Source organism: Passer montanus, unplaced genomic scaffold (assembly GCF_014805655.1).
Source record: "Passer montanus isolate IOZ18808 unplaced genomic scaffold, ASM1480565v1 scaffold35, whole genome shotgun sequence".
Classification (NCBI taxonomy): Eukaryota; Metazoa; Chordata; class Aves; order Passeriformes; family Passeridae; genus Passer; species Passer montanus.
In genome coordinates, this window is record NW_024368263.1 from 8,342,592 (window position 1) to 8,364,579 (window position 21,988).

The 21,988-nt window shown below is 64.3% G+C and overlaps 1 protein-coding gene across 1 annotated transcript in view; it reads right to left on the reverse strand.

Annotated features, from left to right (window-relative positions):
* Window positions 1-20,602, reverse strand: part of SDK2 (sidekick cell adhesion molecule 2) — a 46,001-nt gene extending 25,399 nt beyond the window's left edge. Inside the window, exons 1-2 of the mRNA XM_039716465.1 lie at window positions 20,043-20,602; window positions 1,949-2,108 (exon numbers count right to left, since the gene is read on the reverse strand). Of these exons, the coding sequence (XP_039572399.1) occupies window positions 1,949-2,108; window positions 20,043-20,121 (239 nt within the window). The 5' untranslated portion in view covers window positions 20,122-20,602. The remainder of the gene's footprint in view (window positions 1-1,948; window positions 2,109-20,042) is intronic.
* Window positions 20,603-21,988: the final 1,386 nt, after the last annotated feature.

A 21,988-nucleotide genomic window follows, 5' to 3' on the forward strand; every position in this document is an offset into this window, starting at 1 on the left:
CCACGTGTTTGTTTGGTTGGCTTCTCGCTTCCATCCTTAATCCTTTCTGCCTGGATGCTGGAGCTGGGGGCTGAGGGCTCCAGGGGAGTCACCTTGGAGCAGGGATGGGGGGTGTGGGGAGGCAGGGATGCAGGGATACAGGAATTCGGGGATGCAGGGATTCAGGGATGGAGGCATACAGGGGTGCAGGGATGGAGGGATGCAGGAATGCAGAGATGCAAGGATTAAGGGATGAAGGGATGCAGGGATACAGGGATGTGGGGATTCAGAAATGCAAGGATGCAGGGATGCAAGGATTCAGGGGTGCAGGGATGGAAGGATTCAGGGATGTGGGAATGCAGGGATGCAGGAATTAGTTGATTCAAGGATGCAGCAATGCATGGACTCAAGGATGCAGGAATTCAAGGATGCAGGGATGCAGGAATTAATGGATTCAGGGATGCAGGAATGCACGGATTCAGGGATGAAGAGATGCATGGATGCTTGGATTCAGGGGTGCAGGGATGCAGGGATTCAGGGATGTGGGAATGCAGGGATGCAGGAATGCATGGACTCAAGGATGCAGCAATGCATGGACTCAAGGATGCAGGAATTCAAGGATGCAGGGATGCAGGAATTAATGGATTCAGGGATGCAGGAATGCACGGATTCAGGGATGAAGAGATGCATGGATGCTTGGATTCAGGGGTGCAGGGATGCAGGGATTCAGGGATGTGGGAATGCAGGGATGCAGGAATGCATGGACTCAAGGATGCATGGATTCAGGGATGCGGGGATGCAGGAATGCATGGACTCAAGGATGCAGGAATGCAGGAACGAAGGGATTCAGGGATTCAGGGATGCAGGGATGTGGAGCTGCCTGGCATCCCAGAGCACAGACACCACTGCTGGGCCCTTTCCTACTGAAGGGTCAATTGAGTTACGGATCAAACGCAGTAGAAACCCAGGAAAAGGACGCAGAATGCCCATTCTGGGTTTGGAGGTGACCCCAGGCACCCCAACCCACTCCCAGGGCAGAGCAGGGCCTGGGATTGAGGCCCTGACTCCTTTCCCTGCCTGGGAAAGAGCTGCATCCCCAACAGGAGAGAGCTGTGGGAGCTGTGGGGCTCAACAGGTCTCTGAACCTCCAGCCCATGCCAAGGGACAGGGGTGTCCCACAGGGCCCCAGCCAGGGACTCGGGGCACTGCAGCCACCACGGCTCAGGAGGGGACAGTCCCCAAGGAGGGCCGGGCTCCAGGAGCCCAGCAGGGCACAGACGTCACCCAGGCGCTCTCTCTGCGTTCCCGGCATCCCGGAGCAGCCCCTGTTACCACAGCAACACGAAGCCTTTGGATTCGATGCCTGGAAAGGGGGAACGGCTTGTCTCAACCTGAATTATTGATTAAAACAGAGAGGATGACACACACACTCAGAGGAGACGGCGAGAGGTGCCCGCCTCGATTTAAAGGCCATCTCCAAGGGGCCGGAGTCGCTCTGTGCCAGGATCAGCTGGCACACGGAGCTGGGCACTCTCCCACGCCAGCCTGCCTTGCTCCCAGGAGCCCCGGGGGCTGTGATGCACAGCCCGGTGTTGAGGTGTTAATCCGCTTGTGCAAACACCTCCTCCCCGCTGTTGACCTGCTTAAAGTCCCGTTTGCTCTGCAAACAGAGCCGCAGCCCCGGGCTGCCAAGCGCTGCCTCTGTGCCGCCTCCCAGGATGGCAGCCCTGGCACTGGCACCTGCCAGGGACCAGCATGACGGGCAGGATTTACCACGGATGCTCGGGAAGACTCGGAATCCAGAGTCACTGAGGCTGGAAAAGACCTCCAAGGTCATCGTGTCCCAGCTGTGCCCAATCCCCACCTCGTCCCCAGCCCAGAGCTCTGAGTGCCCCCCCCAGATTTCCTCCAGGGATGGGCACTCCCAACCCAACCCCTGCTGGTGCCTGAGCGCCCTGTCCAGACTCACCGGTACTCCAGGGAGAACTTGGTGAGCTCCTGGCTGTTGTGCAGCCACTTGAACTCCAGGGGCCAGCTGCCCTCGGCCATGCAGGTCAGCACCAGCCGGTTCCCCTCCAGGTGCACCTGGCTGCGCACCGGCTCCGTCTTGAAGTACGGGGAGACATCGTCTGGGGAGAGAGGAGGGACAGGGGTCAGGGGCCACGTCCCGCCAGCCCCACGGGGCACTCAGCACTGCTGCCTGGAACAGGGAACAGCAGGATTTAAGGTCTTTCCCAACCCAAAGCATTCCATGATTCCATCGGCATCACCCAGCTGCCACCTCCCCGCCCCAGCCAGGCCACCCAGCCCCCTTCCCTGTCCCTTGTCCCTCCTGAACCATTCCAGCAGCCCATCCACCAGGGCTCAGCCCGCTGCAGGTTTATCTAAGCTGCTGCTTTGCTTTATTCCCGGCTGCCTTTGTAGCACTCGGAGCTTTTAACTCGGGGGGTGAAGGGGCGGAGGGGCTGCGAGCCGAGCGAGGCAGAACCACTTACTCCTCTCCTGTTTTATTTGCTAAGTAAAACTATAAATCGAACCACACAGCTCCATTTTCTGCTTAACAAATGGAAGCCCTTTTACTTCAAAGGCACATTCATATTCCCCAGCAGCTTTCAAGTGCACGTTCAATCACAGCTCTGGGTTTTTTCTTTGGGGTAGGGCTTTGCTTTCTTGCCTGCTCAAGCTGAATTCCTGCCGTGGATCCCTGTGAGCAGCACCAAGGCAGTGCCCACCACCGTGGGGTGTGACAGGAGTTTGTGGGAGCCAGAGGCACCCAGAGACACCCCCAGGGCTGCACTGGGGTCCCTCTCCTCGGTCCTGGCTCCTGCACACCCACATGGGAATGCCCAGTGGATTTACACCGTCCTGCCTGGCAAAGGGCAGGGCACGGTGGTGCTGGGTGCCAGGAGAGTCATCAGGCAGGGAAGGAGCAGCTTGTGGCTCGTTAATTTAATCTTCCTCTCTGACCTTCAGCAGCACCAGCTGGAAGGGGCAGCCCTCACTCCTCCTGGTGCCTCAGATCAGGATGGATTCAGGCTTTGGGGCATCAGGGCACGGCAGCCCAGCACAGCCCGGGTGGCACAGGGGCAGAGTGGTGCCCGTGGCAGCTCGGTGCCCTGGCTGTGGGTTTGGCACCACTGCTGAGAGCCCGACCCATGGCCCCGCTGTTCCCTGGCCTGGGGAGCTCAGGGCAGCCCTGCCACCCTCAGGGTGTCCCAGGCTTGGGGACACAGGTGCCACAGGGCTCACAGGAACTTCCCAGAGCAGGATCTGTGCCACCTGTGCACGCCACATGTCCCCACCACGGCAGAGCTTGACCTGCAAGGCCGGGGCATCGCCCACGCCCCCCTGGAGACCTTGGGATTATGGCAGTGCCCAGATGGGGACGTGGCACAGCCAGATGGCAGCTCTGCATCCAAACACCTCCTGCATGAAACCAGCAAACGAGCCATGCCCCAGACTGGCACCCACTGGGCACAACGCAGCTGCAGGGAGCATCCAAGCACGGCACAGCGGGCTGGTCTCAGGGAATGCTGGTCCCCAGGGAATGCTGATCCCCAGGGAATGCTGGCCCCTCAGGACCCCCAGGCTGTGCTGGAATTCTGACCCCTCAGGACCCCCAGGCTGTGCTGGAATTCTGATCCCTCCAGACCCCCAGGCTGTGCTGCCAGGGCCCAGCCGAGCACTCCGAGGGCACAGTGGGACTGACTTGGCATGCCCAGAGCACCCAGCCAGCAGCCAGTGCCTGGGAGGCTCCTGGGAGGTGTCCTGGAAGCATTTGGGATCAGGGTGCCGCTGGTGCACCTTCCCCTGGGCCCGCCCGCCGCTTGCATCCATCCTAATTTGATTTTAAGCAGCTAAGGCTCATCACGCTTTGAAGCGCCCGAGCCATCTGTTCTGCATTAAGGGGTGAAAAACGGCGCAGAGGAGGAGAGGCGGCTCCTAATTCCGCTCGGATCGCTCCGTGGTGCTCCAAGGGCACAGCGCCCGGCCCCTCCCGTGCCCCCGGCAAGCAAACCCAGCCCAAGCACGGCCGGGGACAGCGGGGTGGGGGTCCTGCGGGTCCCCTGCCAGGGGTGAAGGTGGCACCGAGCTCGAGGGGAATCCTCCTCATCCTCCTGGGAGCCCAAGCCAGTGCCAGGGGGCTGGAGGAGAGGAGGGATCCCGGGAGGGGAAGGTGGCTCCTTAATTCCAGGTCTCCAGAGAGGCCTCCAGGGACAATCAGGTGTTCCTGGTGTTCCCAGGGGTGCCCACACCAGCTCTTGGAGGGGAGAAGAGTGGGGGGCCCCAGTGCTGAGCAGGGCTGTCCTCATCACCTGCAGCCCCCCAGCCTCAGTTTCCCTCTCCAGCTGCACCAGCCAACCCAGCTCTGCTCTCTGGGGACACCACCACCCCTGGCAGGCCCTGGCAGCACCAAATCCAGGTCCATGGAGCTCTCACCATGCCACCACGGAGCTGGCACGGACCGGAGCTGCCATCCCCCGGCCCCGCGCCCGGGGGGGTTCCCGCTGGATGACAGCCACGTCCCCCCAAACGAAGGGTCATTACTGCTCATTCCGCCTCTCCCCCATCTGTTGTGACTGTTTACACTCCGCTTGCTAATTAGAGGCTAATTAGTTGGTGCAGAAATTCATCACTTTCCAAACACAGGCGGCAGCGAGGGGCGTCTCCGGGAACATCTGCACATCTGCCGGCGGCACGGGACACCGCGCAGCTCCTGTGCCACCCCTGCCACGCCAGCAGCGCCCCCTCCTCAAAGAAAGGTGCCACCAAACCCCTCTGTCCCCACCGTGCCCTCGGGGCTGAGCCGAGCTGCCGGCGGGGACGGATGGGATCCCAAGGGCTGGCAGCCGGGAAAGGGGACAGGGATGGGGACAGGGATGGGCACAGTCCCGGCTCCCTCCCTCCCCCGCCGATGACAGTGTAATGCCAGGCCCTGGCACGGCACTAATCCCGCCTAATGGGATCGCAGTCTCGGCCCCCGCGCTTCGGTTTCACCGGGGCCGGCGGGGCTTCAGAGCCGGGGCGGCGGATGTAGGGCAGGGCTCCCCCAGAGCCCTAATGGACCCTAATTCCCGGCCCTAATGGGCGAGCTGGCCACTAAGCTCCCCTCTCTCCGCCTTCAAATCCCTCCTGATGGGAAGGGACGGGGAGCTCTAAGCCGGGAGGAATCCCGGAACGGTGCCAAGGACACGGCTCTGCTGGCAGCTGCTCCAGGGGGGCGCTGGGGACGGAGGGTGCAGCCCCCTCTCGGAGCCAAGATGGGGATGGGGGCAGGAGACCCAATTCCTCGGGTCCCCCCGAAGCACCAGCGGCTTGTGGGACAGCCAGGTCCCCTCCTACCTGGTGCCACCACCCAGGGGACAACACAGTCCCCATGTCTGCTTGTGTTCAGTCCCCCTGGGGACAGGGGTGACACCAAGTGCCTCCCGTGCCCAGCTCACCCACTGCAGGGTGACCAGCCCATTCCTGCTGATCACAACCAAGGAATCTCAACGGAGCCGATGCCCACCAGGAGCTGGGGGATGTCCTGGAGCCAGCCCACCTTCACCTGCAGGCTCCAGGAACCCAGCAGGGCCCGGCCAACACCAGGGACCAGCACCTGCCTCGGGAAAACAGCTCCATCCTCCTCCTCCTTCCCAAGAACCTTCTTTGGTGCCACCAGGATGCAGCCCTGGGAGTGCCCGCTGCACTGCCCACACCCCTGCACCACAGAGAGGGGACAGAGCCATGTCCCTGCTGCCCCCACAGGGCCCCCCCAGGGCACCACCACCCAAAAAGGAGCATGGCAGCCTGGAAAGGAGGGTGCCAGCCCAGCAAGGAAGGTGCCAACCCTGCAGGAGCAGTGGCATGGCCACCTGGCAGTGCCACCAAGCAGCTCCCACCACGGCCCCCCCTGCACGGGGAGATGGAGCTAAATCTCTCTGGCATCAGGCTCTCGCTGGCTCCGCAGCACGAAGAGATTAAAAAACAATAAAGAGAAAGCGAAACCCTCCGCTATAATTACCAGCCTTTAGCCGCCAGCGGAGGCAGGAGGGAGGGAGGCAAGGAAAAAGGGGGAAAAAGAAACAGAGGAGAAGAAGAAATCCACTAAAATTTTAATAGGAACCACTGCATTTAATTTAACGACACATTTTTTCAATTACCAGAATAATTGTTTTATTCATAAAACGAGTTTCAATAAGAGGGTAATTTTCCTTTGTTTTTATTATTCATTTGTGGAACATATTCGCCGCGCGCTTCCCCGGCGCCGCCGCAGCTGGGGGGGCTGGGCAGGGGGGAACGCCACCCACGGCCCCCAGAAACTGCACCCATGGGGACCAGAGTGTCCCCGAGCACCCCGCTGGGGTCACAGCCTCAGGTGGCACAAGGAGAGGTGGCCCCAGGGGATCCCTCATGGCCATCCCGGGGGTGACAGGGACGTGGTGGCCCTGGGGACAAGAGAATCTCTGCCCACACTCACCCCACCCCTTGGCTATGTCCCATTCCCGGCCTGCCAGGTGCCAGGTGAGGTGGGGAAGCATCAATCTCTCAGTGGATGCTGCTACAGCCACCAGGTCGATTCGATGGCCCTCGTGTCCCCAAGGGCACGGAGCCACCGCCACGCCCGGGGTGCTCCCGGTGTCCCTGGGGGCCCTCCCGGGGTCCCCGGTGGCGGGTGGCAGGTGCAGGGGGTTGGAGGCTCTCTCCAGAGCTGGCAGAGCCATTAGTATTCCTGAGACACGGCTCCATCCCCTTAATAAAAAGCAAACACGGAATTGAAATGCCGAGCGCCGCCGGCACCTGGGGAGCGCCGAGCGCGACGGAGCTGCCAGGCGGGACCGAGGGGACAGGCCCGGCTGGGGGTGCCAGGATGGAGCCAAGGATGAGTCAGCGTGGCTTGGGCACCTTGGCTGAGCCCTGCTCGCCCTCCTCCCCACACCTGGGCAGGTGCAGAGCACCTGAGCCACACCCTGAAGCCTCCGAGGGGATCCAGCAGGGCAGGACGGCTCCATCCTCCTCCTGCCAGCACCACCACAGCCAAAACCACAGAGTCACCCAAAGCCTGGGTGGTTTGGGCGGGGGAAGGCCTTAGAATCCATCCAGTTCCACCTCTGCCATGGCAGGGACAGCTTTCATTATCCCAGGGTGCTCCAAGCCTGGCCTTGGGCACTGCCAGGGCTGGAGCGGGCACAGCCAGGGCTTGCCCACCCTCACAGTAAATCATTTCTTCCATGAGATTCCCTCCCAGCACTGGCCCCTGGTGCTGAGCCCAGCAGCCACGGGGACACCCAGCTGTCCCCTGCTGTCCCCCAGGCTGGGATGGAGCAGTGCCAAAGGCACCCGGCACAGTCGCACCCATCTCATCCCCAGGGACCAGCCCGGCTGCCCCACACACCCCCACCCACGGCGTGTCTTTTGATCTGGGTTTTTTTGCCCTTTTTACTAAGAAAAAGACTTATAATTGCAGATGTGACCATTAATCCTCCCAACTTACTTTGTTCCCTTCCTTCCCTGCTTTCCCCTCCCTCCCTTCTCCCCCCACTGAGACCAAGAGCTTTAAAACTCTCCTTCTGGCTATTAATTAAAAGCAACCTCTCCACTGCCGTGAGTGTACTTGCCATAAATTAATAGCAGCCTTCTTAATCAAATCTTATCTCCTCTGCGAGCGCCCGGCGCGCGGGGCCGGGTGGGTATCCCAGCCTGCCCAGCCATGAAATGCAATTCCCAACGCTCCAGTGGCCTCGGCAGCTCCTCTCCCTCCCTGCTCCGCGGTGCCCGTACCTGTGCGGGCTCGGAGCGGCCACCGGGGCCGGCAGGGCGGGCAGGGGCCCGGCCCCCGGCGCGGAGGGGCTCCCCGAGGACACGCTCCATTTCTCAGCCATTTACCGCGTTTATCCGCAGCCCCTGCGGACGGCACTCGGCGTCCTGAATTATTGAGGAGGGGTTCGGCGCTCCGAGGCGGCGAGGGAGCCGTGGGGGGAGTTCTGCTGCCGGAGCTGGGGGTGGGAGGGAGGCAGGGACACGGTGTGGTTTTTGGGGGGTCAGTTCCTGGACCAGAGAGCTCACGGTGCCCTGGTTCCAGCAGAATATTGGAGAACATCGTGTTTCCATTCCCCCATCCCGGGTCCCCATCCCCGTCCCAGCAGGTTTTCCTTCTCCCCACCCAAGCCCCAGCCCTTCCTCTGAGGTGTGGGATCCCCAGCCCCGCAGCATTCCCAGAGAGCAGGGACAGAGGGGGACCTGGACATGGTGTCCTGCAGCTTCTGGGGCTGTTCCAGCCCTCTGCCGTGTGGAAAACAGCCCTGGACATGATTTTCCTTCTTACCTCTGCCCTCCTGGTGGGCTGAGACGGGCACGGGGGGCTCGGGCTGGGCCCTCCCGCAGCACCACGGCCCAGGAGGCAGCGGGGGCTGCAGGGGGAGCCCCACCAAAAGGATCTGGGGGGGGTTCAGCCGAGGCACAGCGGCCTGGACAGCGTCCTCTCCCCCGGCTCCCATCCCACCGGGACCACAGGGATAAAACCGCCCTTGTGGAGCCGGGAAGCGCTGCAGGAGCATCTCACAGCGGCCACATCCCTCCAGCAGCAGAGCCCGGAGCAGTGCCAGGTGCTGTGCCCGTCCTGCCCACGACAGGGAAGAGCTGGGGGGCTCCAAGGCTGGCACCCGGTGCCCTCCAGCCGCCTGCCACCAGCACTGCCCTGCGGTGACCTTGCTGCCGGAGCACGCCCGTCCCTGCCCTGGTGCCTCTCGGAGCTGCCGGGCTGCTCACGGCTCTGGGAGCTGCTGCTGTGCTGTGGGGAGGGGGCACGGGCAGCACGAGGGCTGCTGGCCATGGGCACGCTGTCCCTGGCTCAGGTCACAGCTGTCCCAGCTCATCTCCATCCAGCCCCCCGTGCACTTGTGCAGCTGCTTGGGCAGCTCACTGACATGGAAAAAGGATTTTTGGGCCGTGGGTAGCTCTGAGGATGTGGGGACACCTCCCATAGAGGGTGCAAGGATGTGTGCCCAGGACCCCAGGAGGGCTGGCAAAGGAGGGGAGCTGGAGCTGGCCTCACCTCCCCGGAGAGGAGCTGGGCTGAGCCCAGAGCTCCAGCGCTGCTGGGCCGCTCCCTCGGAGGGGATTTGGGGTTCCCTACATGCCCTAAGCCGATTGCTGAGGTGTGCTAACTGGATTAAGGGGGAGGCTGAGGGAGAGGAAACCTGGAGGAGCTGCTCAGCAGAGCACGGCTCCCGCCCGTGTGACACCGCAGGATTTGCAGAGCTGCAGCTTAAACTGATTTCCTTCCCCTAAGCCCTTGGAGAGGTGAAGCTGCAGGAGGGGCGTGGGCTCTCCCCCTCCTCACCCCACAAAAACCCTGCAGGGCCCCGGTGTGGGCTGGCAGAGGGGTCATGTCCCCACAGTGACCCCTCAGCCACCCACGTCCTCACACAGGCACCGGGTCACGTCCCCACTTTGGTCCCCACGAACACCCCAACCTGTGGCACTGGGTCACATCCCACAGTCCCCCTGCCCATGGCACTGAGCCACATCCCACAGCCAGACCTGCCCATGGCACTGGGTCACATCCCACAGCCAGCCCTGCCCGTGGCACTGGGTCACATCCCACAGCCATCCCAACCTGTGGCACTGGGTCACATCCCACAGCCAGACCTGCCCGTGGCACTGAGCCACATCCCACAGCCACCCCAACCTGTGGCACTGGGTCACATCCCACAGCCACCCCAACCTGTGGCACTGGGTCACATCCCACAGTCCCCCTGCCCATGGCACTGGGTCACATCCCACAGCCAGACCTGCCCGTGGCACTGGCTCTCATCGCCCGTGGCACTGGCAGTGAGACCTCCAGGTGACCCCGCAGCTCCTCAGGGAGCAGCCCAGTGACCCCAAACCCCCGCAGGGCCCTGGTGCCCAGCAGCCACCCGTGGTGATAATCGCCGCTGGCAGCAGCCGCCGCCCGGGGCCCTCGGTGACATCCCTGTGGCTGATCCGAGCTGACCACTGCAGGCCACGGCCCGGCCTCAGCACCCCCCCGGCAGCTGCCAGCGCTCCCAGATCCTCCCCACAGCCCTGGTGACACCGTGGGGGGCACGGCAGGCCCTGCCTGGGTGCAGGAGCAGCCCCCGAGCGATGCCCCGGCGCTGTCCCCTCCTCCTGCGGTCCCCAGCGTGGCGCTGGTGTCCCCTGCGGGCTGCACGGCCGCTCTGCCGGTGTCACCCCTCATCCATCCCTGCTGGAGATCTGGGCTGGCACCTCCTGTCCCAGGGTGGGGGTAGGGGCTGCGGGGGTGATTCCTGGGGCTGGCAGTGCTCAGGAAAAGCCAGGCAGAGACCAGGAGCCCCAAGCCTGCCAAGGTGGCCCTGGAGGGTGGAACGTGGCCAGACCTGTCCTGGCACTGCCAGCAAGAGCCCCCTGCTCTCAGTGGCTCTGAACGGAGCTGGCAGTGCACACGTGGAACATGGCAGCCCCCAGGACAAAGGGATGGATGATGGATGGATGGATGATGGATGGATGGATGGATGGATGGATGGATGGATGGATGGATGGATGGATGTCCTCCTACCTCGCTGCATCCCACCAGGCCAAGCCAGTGGGACACCCCGACCACTCTGCCATCTCCCCTTCCTCCTCCCACATCTGTCTCCAGGCCCATACTTATTTATTTATTTGTTAATTAACTGCTGTTTCCATAACAAACGCTCCAGTTTCTCCCAGCCTCCAACAGCCCTGGGGCTGGATTGTTAACTAGGATTTTAATTTGTTAATTAAAAGCAGGATGGCTCCATAACAAGCTCCTCTTCCACAGCCGGGGCTCTTGGCGGGCTCAGGGGGCCACGGGCAGCTCACCATGCCCGGGTGAGCCCCTCCAGGGATGGGGGATGTGGGGAGGGGCTCCCCCAGGGCCAGGGGTGCTGGGAAAAGGCTCAGGATCTCCCTTCTCCCAGCAGCAGTGCTGGAGATGAAGCCCCTTCCCCTGCAGTCTCATCCTGGCAATCCTTTCCCCAACACCTCAGCAGCTCCCAGCCCACGTCCCCGGCCATCAGAGGTCCCAAACCTGGTGACAAACCCTCCTCTGCCCTCTGCAGCAGAGCCAGGGCCGTGCCAGCACCATCCCCTCAGGCTTCCCATGGACCAGAGCCCGGGACAGCCCTCAGTCCCCGTCCCTGTGGCGCTGGGGACACAGCCAGGTGCACCCCGGTGCCAACGTGGGTAAGGTGAGGCTCGAACTGCTCCCAGAGCCAAGGGAGAAACACCAGCCTGGCCGGGAAACAGGGATTCATTCAGCCCCACGGCTGGGAACAGAGCGGGCTGTGTGCCTGCCCATCCCTGCCGCTGGAAAAACCAACATTTCCCTCCGGGAAACCCCAAACAGTCACACTCACACACACACGGCCGCCTTGTGCCTCCCAGCCCCAGCCCGGGGGCGACAAGAGGAGCTTTGTGCTCCGAGGCACCGGGCAGCCCCCGCCGACCCCGGAGCGCGAGCCCAGCCCCGGCCCCGGGGCACGGAGCTCCGAACACCAACGGTGGAGCTGCCAGGAGCTGGGAGGGACGAGGGACGGGAGCCCATCCATCCCAGGGGGGACAAGGGACAGGAACCCACCCAGCCCAGGGGGACAAGGGACAGGAGCCCACCGAGCCCAGGGGAGACAAGGGACAGGAGCCCACCCAGCACAGAGGGACAAGGACAGGAGCTCCCCCAGCACTGAGGGGACAAGGGACAGGAGCCCACCCAGCCCAGGGGGACAAGGGACAGGAACCCACCCAGCCCAGGGGGACAAGGGACAGGAACACACCCAGCCCAGGGGGACAATGACAGGAGCCCACCGAGCCCATGGGAGACAAGGACAGGAACCCACCCAGCACAGAGGGACAAGGACAGGAGCCCACCCAGCCCAGGGGGACAAGGACAGGAGCCCACCCAGCCCAGGGGAGACAAGGACAGGAGCCCACCCAGCCCAGGGGACACCCCCAGGGCTGCCCTGCTGCGGGTGGCACAGACAGACATTGTCCTGCCGAGCCTGTCCCCGCGCAGGACACAGCCCCGTCCCCAGCAGGGGATGTTGAAGGAGCTCCAGGCTCTGGACAGAAGTCCTTCCTTGCCCAGCAAACTCCTTCCGACGGCAGAATCCCTGCGAAGGCCGCGATTCCGCAGCTCCGCCGTATCTGGGTCACGGCTGTGAGTCACGGACACCCGGAGAGTGACTCAACGCTATTAGAGGGGCCGGATCCTGCGGTTGATTTTCCCGGGAGAGGCTCCAGAACACGGAGGAAGGGAAGGATGGACGGACATAACTCCTGCCCGGGCAGGAGAGGGGTCAAAGTGCATCCCCCGTCCTGCACTTCAGCCCTTCCCAGCCGAGCCCGGGGTTCCCCCACACGGGTTTGGCAGGAACAGCTCCACACCCGGCTGCCAAGCGAGGCGGAGGTCCCAAAATCCCGGAGCCTGTCCCCAGTCACCCACCCCAGGGAGTGACACACGAGCCCGGGGCTGGGTTTGGCCCGTGGAACGGCTGAGTGCATCCTCGAGGAATTCCTGGAAGGACAGCACAGCCCTGCGCTGCGCAAACTCCGGGCTCCCAGCGGCCCTGAGGGCTGGGAAAGCAAAGCCACCACAGGCCTCGCCCTGCGGGAGCCACAGCAGCACCTGAGATGTCCCTCCTGCCAGGGACACCCGTGTCCCACCCCCCCCCCGCCTGGCAGGATGCTCAGCAGACGGACAGACAGACACACAACAGCCGCGTCCCAGCCTGGCCCCGAGAATCCCAACGAGGCGGCGTCGCCCAGCCCAAAAAAAGCGGGGGAAGAAAAACAGAGGAGAGAAACCACAAGAAAAGCCCCGCTCAGCCCTTCCCGGGGCACTGACGCAATGGAGCGGCCAGCCCCGCGGGATGGAAAACGCTCTGCCAGCTGCCCCGGCCGTGCCAGGCGGGAGGAAGGCGCTGCTGGCCGGAGTCCTCCTCCCCGGCACGGCCCCGAGCCAGCGGGCCCCGGGCACTCGCCCATGCACTGGGGTGTTGCCCAGACTTTCTTTTTCCTAAGTATTAATTAGTCGTTGCATTGCTCACTTGAAACAGAAATAGCTGTAGCATGACGGCGAGCATGAGTTTTCCTTGGAAAAGCTTTTTTTTCCAAAGCTTTTCCTCCCCAGCCAGCCCTGGTGGCGGGGTGGGGGAGGGACAGGCAGCCTGGCATTCCCCCCCGGACAGCCCTGAATTCCCAGGGCAGCGCAGCAAACTCTGGTCACCGCATTTATTCACACACTTGTGGCTCTCCCAGCCAGAGGGGCTTTTCCAGCCAACGCCGCGCCAGCGATTCCAGCCTGACGTGAAGCTTATGGGGAGAAGCCAAGCGAGCGAGACTCCCCCGGCGCCCCCGGGCAAGGGCTCCGGCAGCTCCGTGCCCTGCTCCCCGCACGCGTCCGGCTCCCACCGCCCTGCGCATCCCCGCTGCTCGCCAGGAAAACGGAGACAAGGAGGCGATGAAGGCACCCATCCTCTCCCTCCCCGCCGGGGCCGGGTGCCGAGCGCTTCCAGGTGCTCAGCCGGCGGGGAGGGCTCTCCCGAGGGCGGCAGAGCTCGGAGTGGAACATCCCACCCTAATGAGTTGATTTTATTAGTTGGCGAATGCGTTGAGAACTCATTATCAAAATAAACATCAGTTCACTCCACCGAGCACGGCAGCGCCGCAGCTGCGGCCGCGCGTGGCCCCGGCCCCGGGACAGCCCGCGGGTCCCGCACCGACCGGGGGGGCAGGACAGAGGTGCCCACCCTGCCAAACCCCTTCGTGCCACGGGCTTCGCTTCTCCTGTCACTGCGGGGCTCCAGGTGCTCGCCGGGCTGGGACAGCTCCGAGCTCCTGCCGCCCCAACAGCCGCCCTGGAGCTGCTCGGGGCTGGAAGAGCACCGAGAGGAGCCCACGCCACCCCGGGCCTCCAGCACCCCCGGGAAGGTGCCCCCGGGCACAGCCGGGGCAGGGGACAGCGCCGGGCCCGGGCAGGGCTGGTGGGACGCGGGCACAGCGGGAGCATTGTCCGGCTCGGCAGGACGCGCTGCCTTTGGGAGCAGCAGCTAATCCCATTTCATCCCCCGTCACGGCCATCAGCTGTTTTTCGGGCATGCAGGAGGCGGGGTGCTGAAACCAGAGCTATTGTGGCCGCCGGTCCCAGCCCCCTCCATCCATCCGTCCGTCCCTCTGTCCCTCCGTCCGTCCCTCCCATCCCCACGCTGCCCCGGACCGTCACCGTGCCCACATCCCGCTCCATCCCACCCAGCCCTTCACGGACTGCCAGGAGCTGGGGATGCCAGGTCCATGCAGGACCCATCAGCTCCCTCCGAGCTCCGAGCCTGACCCCTGACAAGCCCAGGAGGAGGAAGAGGAGGGGAAGCACCGAGTGTCCCACCCTGCAGAGACCGTGGGGGCAGCCACCCCGGCACCCAGCGCTGTTCCTGCCTGCAGGGGGACACGGGCTCCTGGAAGGAGCACAAATGTCCCCACAAACCCCCAGCACTGCCCCAGGTTCCAGTCAAAGAGCTGGGACGTGCTGGGGGGTGGCCCTGCAGGGTGGGGACACAGGGACAGGTGCCCCAGGCCATCCCGGGAAGAGCTCCATCCCTGCAGCAGGAACAGGGAGCACGAGTGTCCCCAGCCTCACTCTTGCCCTGGGGAAATGCCTTCTGGATCCAGCAATTCCCAGTTAACGGGGCCCAAACCCAGCATTTCCCTTCATCAAGCTGAAGGAGTCCCCCTCCAGCTCACGGCCACCCCTGACAGCCACAGTCCTCCCACACTACCTGTCCCCATTCCACACACGGCACAAGGGCCACCCTGCCAGGCACCCCAACCCCTCCCTGCTTTGTAGACCCCAATGTCCCAGAGAAAGCCCTCCAGGGCCCAGTGATCCCACAGGAGAATCCCCATCTCGCTCCCTGCCCTGGCAGGACCTCTGTGCTGCCGGGCACGGAGCTGGGAGGGCTCAAGGTTACAGCCGAGGGCTCGTGGGTTGTGGGCTCACCCAGCAGTGCAGAAAGCAATTAGCTACCAGGGCTAAAATTAGCTCAGCCGCTTCTTCTGCTAATGGCCAAAGTCATCAAGGCTTCCCTGCACCCGGGGCTTCCTCACGGACAGGGAGAGAGGACGGGAGCCAAAGGAGCAGCTCACGTGTGCCCGGGTCCCCTCCCCGCTGTACCCAGTGCCACCAGGCAGCAGGACAGCAGCCAGCCCCACTGTCCCCTTCCCACTGTCTCCACCACCACCCTGCCCTGTGCCTCAGTTTCCCTGCGCTGCTCAGGCTGGAGGGAAGCTCCTGGAATGCTCAGGAGCTGCCACGTGTCAGAGTGGGCGGTGGGGACAATGAGGGCTGGCAGGGAGGGAGGGTGGCTCAGCACAGGGGACTCCAGCATTCCTGGAATGGCCACCGTGCCATCCCCGTGGCCAGCCCGGATGCCCAGCTGCTGGCACGCAGCAGCAGCTGATCCTGGGGCCTTCAGAGAGTCATGGAATGGGCTGGGTTGGAAGGGGCTTAAAGCTCTTCTCGTCCCACCCCTGCCATGGGCAGGGACCCCTTCCACAGACCAGGCTCCTCCAAGCCCTGTCCAAGCCAGCCTTGGTCCCCTCGCCCAGCCGTGGTGGTGACACTGATCCACAGGGGAAGGTGACACCCCGGAGCATCCACAGTGTCCCCAGGGATGGCCCTGCTCAAGCCCCCACGCCCCAAGTCTCCATTCCTGGGGGCCCCATCAGAGCAGAGAGACAAAGGGGGCTGGGGACCAGCTGCAGCCCGGGAATGTCCCCTGCCCTCGGCCCCCGTTCCCAGGGATCAGGTTTCCCAGTTCCCAGGCAACCCGAGCCCGGCATGGCTTTCCAGGCAGGCATTCCTGCACCCCCGGGGCTGGGGGCGAGGGGCGGGGGCCACCAAGGGGGCCACTGCCTGCCCGGGGCACGGGCAGGTGCTGGGAGCCAGGCTGGGGAGAGGGGCTGCAAGGTGAGGGGTGCAGGGCACAGCCCCAAAGCTGGGAGCAGGGGTGGGAAATGCACCCCAAAAGCCGGTCCCCAAACCCATGGGGGGTGCTGAGGGCAGTGCCCCTGCCAGTGGCATTGCCAGCATGCCCGGGGTGTGAGGGATGCCAAGGGGGGCGGGAGGGATGCCAAGGGGGGTGGCAGGGATGCCAAGCACGGCCAGCACAGCAGGGAGCTGCTGCCAGCACATTCCTGCCTGCTGGCTGGGCAGTGATAGGAACACATCCTGAGGCTGGATCCATCCCCAGGGATGGGGGAAACCCCAGCTCAGAGCAGCAGCCTGGGGATGAGAGTGGTCCCTGGCATCACCAGCACACCTGAGTGGTCCTGGCACCGTGGCCTTTCCAGCAGCTCCGTGCCACACTCCACTGCACTGGCAGAGAAGCTCCCAGGACACCCCAGTGCCCCCCACCCTGAGCCACCCCAGCTCCCCAGGGCTGCCGGATCCCCTCGGCTGCTTTGGAAGGCCAAGGCCCAGTGCCACGAGGGCCCAGTGGAGCCACCAGCCCTGGCACAAGCGCGGGCACGCGGGGGCTCAGCTCGCCCTTCGTTAGCACAATCACATCACCACTGACAGCAGCATATTTCTCCCCGGCCGTTTCTCACCCAGCCACACGCCAGCCACTCGTTAAGGAGCTTGGGGCAGTAACGAGGGCTCCGAGGGGAGGGCACCCTCCACCACCCACCCACCCAGCCAGCGGGTTCTGCTCCCACATGGCGCTGCCCCACGGGGCCATTTCACCCCAGGCACTGCCTGTGCTGCTGCTGCAACCAACACACCCCAAAGCAGCTTGTGTAGGGCCTACGGTGATGTGAGTGTGGCTGGAGCTCATCCCTCAGCCACACGCACAGGCTGGGGACAAGGACACGGCTTGTGGAGTGTCAGAGGCAGGGTCACCCCTCGTCGCAGCACCCGGCAGCCTCCCTCCTCGCGGTTTAATTATCAGCGCTCTCCCAGGTTCTCAAGCAGCCAAGCATCCTCCTGCTCCCTCCTTGCCGCTCTCCTGGAGCTCCTGCCTGTGCGGAAATGCCACCGCAGCCCGGTCCCCGTCACTAAGGGACGAGCAGCACTTGACGCTGTCACTCACCCTGGTCCCCGGATGGCACCGGGGCAGGAGCTGCTCAGCCACTGCCAGCTCTCCCTGCCACCAGCGCTGCAGTGGAGGAGGGTACGAGCTCCCATTTCCATCCCAGCTCCCATCCTGCCTGCTCTCCTCCTCAGCTGGCACCCCAAACCTTCGGGGACCAGCGCAGTGACAGGCACAGTGACACAGCCTGCCTGGGACAGGACTGTATCCCCCTCCCTCACTGTTATCAGGTCATCAAAATTTCATCATCGCTGTGCCCAGGCACTAATGGCTTCCCAAGCAGCATCAAATTTTAATCTTCCCTTCCTCTCCCCTAAAAGCCACTCTCCTTCCCGAGCCGGTGCCTTGCACGAGGCCACCAGCGAATGCGACGGTGCTGGCAGGGACAGAAGAGCCAGGGCCATCCCCTCCTGCCCTGATGCCACCGGCACAGAGCAGCCAGCAGCTCCCATCACCAAAGCCCTGGTGAGAGCCTGGCACCAGCATCACGTCCCCAGGGTGGGCAGGGGCTCGTCCTTGCCCCCTCCCTCCCAGCCCCACAGGGCACCGGGTGTGCCGACGTGCCCAGGCTGCACGCACGGGCACAGAAGATGCTGGAACTCCCCTGCTGCCACCTCCAATAAGCCTCTTTGGTGGAAGCTGCCCACGGCAGGCCCCTGCCCCAAATCCCGTCTGGAACCTTAAGCTGCCCAAATCCCTCCTGGGACTGGCAGCAGCCTCCTCAATCCCATTAGAGGTGCTGTGCCCACACGGGGGGTCCTGGGCTGTGCCCCCAGCACTGGGTGTGGGGAAACTGCACCCCTGGGTGTCTGAAAATCTACAAAGACTGAGCAGGAGGGGGCTGGGGACCCCAGCCTCCCTCCAGCTCTGGGGGATCCCTTTATTGCCTGGTTCATCAGCCAAGGGGCCTTTGCTGGTGGGCTGCCCGTGCCCCCAGCCTGGCACAGCCCCGGGCCCGGCACAGGTCGCACTGCGACAGCTCCCGCCCGGGCAGCGCTGCCGGCTGAGCCTTCCCCCCGCTCCGCATTGGGCTCCGGGTAATTAGCGCGAGGTCCCTAATCAATAAGTTATTTTTTGCCACGGGTAATTAATAATTACACAGCACAGACGGGCGGTAATTAAACTTCCATCCTGTCTCTCACGGGCAGCAAGGGGCCTTTTTTTCAGCAAGCACAGGTATGAAGGTGCCTCGCCCCGTGCCCGGGCAGCCCCTGCGCCCCGGCCGGGGAGGTCTCGCGCGTCGCCTCCTCCTTCTCTTCCCTTCCCTCCCCGATTGATCCCGTTTCCCTTGGCTGCCAGAATCGATAGCCCTGGCACAAAGCGCTGCTGCCCCTCACTGCCAGCTCTGCCCGCCCCACCGCAGTGGGACAAACCGGAGCCGGAGGAGCCCCGTGCCGGGCTGTCCCCAGCTCCGTGTCCATCCCAGCGGCGCGCAGCGCAGAGCGCCGGCTCCCCACGGCCGCCACAGCCGGGAGGTGACCCTGCTGGCGTGTCCCCAGTGCCACCCGCGGCCGGGGAGGCGGGCACGTGCCAGGCTTTGGGAATGATCCCTCCGGCTCGTCCGGCTCGCCGGGCACCGAGCAATGTCACCGCGCCCGCGAGGACGCGACACGCGCCGCAGAGAGCCAGAGCCGCAAAGCTCGGCTGCTGCGCCAGGAGAGCCGAGCGAAGCCCCCTCCCCACCCCTCCGGAGCGCCGGGCACAGGCAGCCGCACATCTTCCACCCCACAGCGAGACCCCGGAGCCCCGCGGATGAAGGGAAGGAGGTTGGGTCACCGCAGGAGCCCGTCCCGCGGGCAGGGAACAAACGGATCGCCGGGGAGCCGGCAGCCGGAGACGCCAGCCAGGAGAAGAGAAACTCGGCAAGGGAGTGAATCAATCAAAGAGACCTTCAGAGCTCCCCACACAGGGCCTGCCCGGATAATATACTGCCGCTTTAGATGTTATGTTCTGAACTTAATTACTGAGAAATTATAGCAGTGCTGGGGGAGGCTCAGGGGGAGCGGGAGCACGGGAGCGCTCAGGGACTTCTGGCTCCACTTGCTGCCACAAACAAGGGCAAGAAATGTCGTGGGTGAGGACCCCCGGCGCTGCTGCGCTCGGCTGTGCCCCCCCATTTCCCGTCTGGAGCTGCTCAGTCCAAGCGCAGGGACAGAGGCGGCCACGCTGCAGCCCTGCCAGCCGGAGCCTCCTCTCCGGGCCCGCAGGGACCCTGACGGCCAGGAAGGGGACCACAGGGCCCCCCCGGCCCCTCTGAGCCCCAGCTGCACCCCAAAGGGCCACAAACTATTTTTCTATCCCTGTGGGCTAGCGGAGCGGCCAAAAGCAGCCTGTGCTGTGCCCGAGCCCACAGGGCGAGCAGCAGAGAGGGGCTCACCCTGCCCTGCAGCCCCCAGGGCTTGTTGGGGTGCAGTGGGAGCCCCAGGCACCCACAGGGGATGGGGGTGCAGACCCCCCCAGCCCCTGCCAGTTCGTACCAGCGGCTGGAAGTCGACAGGACCAACATCAGGGTAGGAGCTGCTCCCTGGGAATCCCCCAGACTCGCACCCCGGGTTTTGTGGCACAACGGGGGTACCCGTGGAGGGGGGGAATGGGCGACGCTCACCGCTCGGGGTTGCTGACTCTCCCGGAGGTGCTCCAGCACAGACTCTGCCTCACGCTCAGAGCAACACGTTCCCCCCATCCCCAGCCTGAGGGCAGTGATGGGGAAGGGGGAGGCAGAGCCACGCTGCTCGTGCCCCTGAACCACCACGGACACCGCGCTGCGCCCGGCACCGGCGGGCCGCGAGTCCTGGCTCCGGGGAGGCTTTGCGAATATCACGGATGCCGCTCTTCCCCCGGTAGGAGCTCCTGAGCCGCCTGGCTCCCATCCCCCGGCTGGCACACCGATCTCCCAAGCCCGGCGTGGCAATAGGCTCGGCTGAGGGGTGCAGCGCGGGGTGCCCCCGTCTCCCGCCGCCCCCCGCATCCCCTTACCTTGGGCGCCGGCTCCCGGGGGGCCGGGCAGGGCGAGCACGGCGAAGCAGAGCAGCCCCCAGCTCCGGAGCCAGGCCATGGCTCTGCCGAAACAAGCCGGGGGGTTGCGGGGGGAGAACTTCCCCGACTTTATAATCCGGGCGGCTCCGGCGTAGGGATCCCCGCAGCAGCGCTGCTCAGGGGGAGGCAAAAGCGCCGGGGCGAAGGGCTCCTCGTGGGGCTGGGGGCGGTCCGCAGGCAGCTCCCCACCATCGGCAGCTTCCCCAGGGACGCGCGGAGCCGGGACCACCAAATCCGGAGCGGAGCCGGCAGCCGAGCCCCTCCCCGAGCGCTGCGCCCCGCGTCAGGGAAGGGGACGGGAAGCGCCGGGCGCCGCGCCCCCGGCCCCTCCTGCCCGCCCGGGCTCCATGGGGGCCGGGTCCCCGCCGCTCCGGGGCCGAGCGAAAAGTTTGGGGGCGGGGGGCGGCCCCTCCCTAACGCTCAGCTCTTGCCGAGGGACATCCCCTCCTAGGCGGCTCCGGGCGACAGAGAGAGGATTCGTCCCCGGCGGGGAACGGGGGAAAGTGCGGCAGCGGCGGGCGGCGGCGCAGGGTCCCGCTCGGAGCCGCCGGCGATGCGCGGCGGGCGGGCTGGCAGCCCGAGCCGGGGAGGCGGGGAGACGGCGCGGCCCCGAGCGCTACCCAGCGGCCGCGGAGGGAGCGGCGCGTCCCCACCGGCCGCCCCCGGTTCGTGCGGAGCGGGCGGGCCCCCCCCGCTCCCGGTGCCCCCGCTGTGGAAACAGCGGCTCCTGTCTACAGCTCCCACCCTAACCCACCCCTTGCTGCCCCAGTCCCTCCGACAGCACTCAGAGCATCAGCACTCGACCCCTGTGAAGGGGACGCAGCACATCCCTCAGGTAGCTCTAAGGCAGAACTCAATGACACAGGAATATGAGAACAAATGCTTTAGGGTTCTCAAAAATAAACCTCAAAAAAACCCAACAAAACCTTTAACCCCAGAGATGACCCAGCAGCACCTCCCTGACAACACACCACCTCATCAGGCCTGATCCCGCAATTCCTCAAGCCCAGAGCTCCCAACAGGATCACACATCCTTCAAAGATGTCTGTGCTTTCTGCTAGCACAGTGCCTTGCATTAGGTGGGGGAAAGCAGCTCAGTCACGGCTGCTACCGAGCATTAACACCCAAGGACCTGCACCATCTGCACAGGAGGAAATATCCATCCGGAATTCTGGATCAGCCTCCTGAGCACACACGGCACCTCTGAGCCAAGGGACCTGCAAGGATCAGGGTGAAACGAAAGCATGAGCAGATTAGCCTGGAGCCAGCCCCGGCAGTGCCGGGTCACACCAGGGCAGGGACGGAGGGAGCACTCTCCCACAGGCATTGATACAAGTGCCCGTGACAATGCCCAGCCCCGGTGTGCATTTCCACTGCAATGTAACACTCACGTGGAAATCCTGCACAGCCCTTGGGGGGACAACGCCTGTGTGCACGTTGCGTATTTGGAGAGCTCCTGCCAAATTTCCCATCGACCTCTTGAAGAGAGACTGAACAATAACCCAGCTCTTGCCCACCCCGGCATTAATCAGCTCCGTGGCTGGCATTCTCAGCCGAGATGACGGGATCAATGTGCTGTGGGAGGCAGCAATCCTGGCTCACCCCTCAGGGAGGTGTTTCCCGCTGCCGGCTGGAGCGAGCAAAGGGAGAGGCTGCCCTGCCAGGGTGAGCTCAGCCCCATCGGGGCTTCAGACCCGTTCCCCAGGCACCTCCTCACCCGCTGCAGCCACAATAACACTCAGCACGCTGCCAGGCCCCTGCAGGAGCGGGGCTTTGTTCCATGAAGAACAGGAATTCCTGTCTCCAGGGCCATAAATCTGGGTCTGACCCTGGTGCCGGCACTGATTTATGGTTATTACCATTAATCTTGCTGAGCTGTGAGTGGT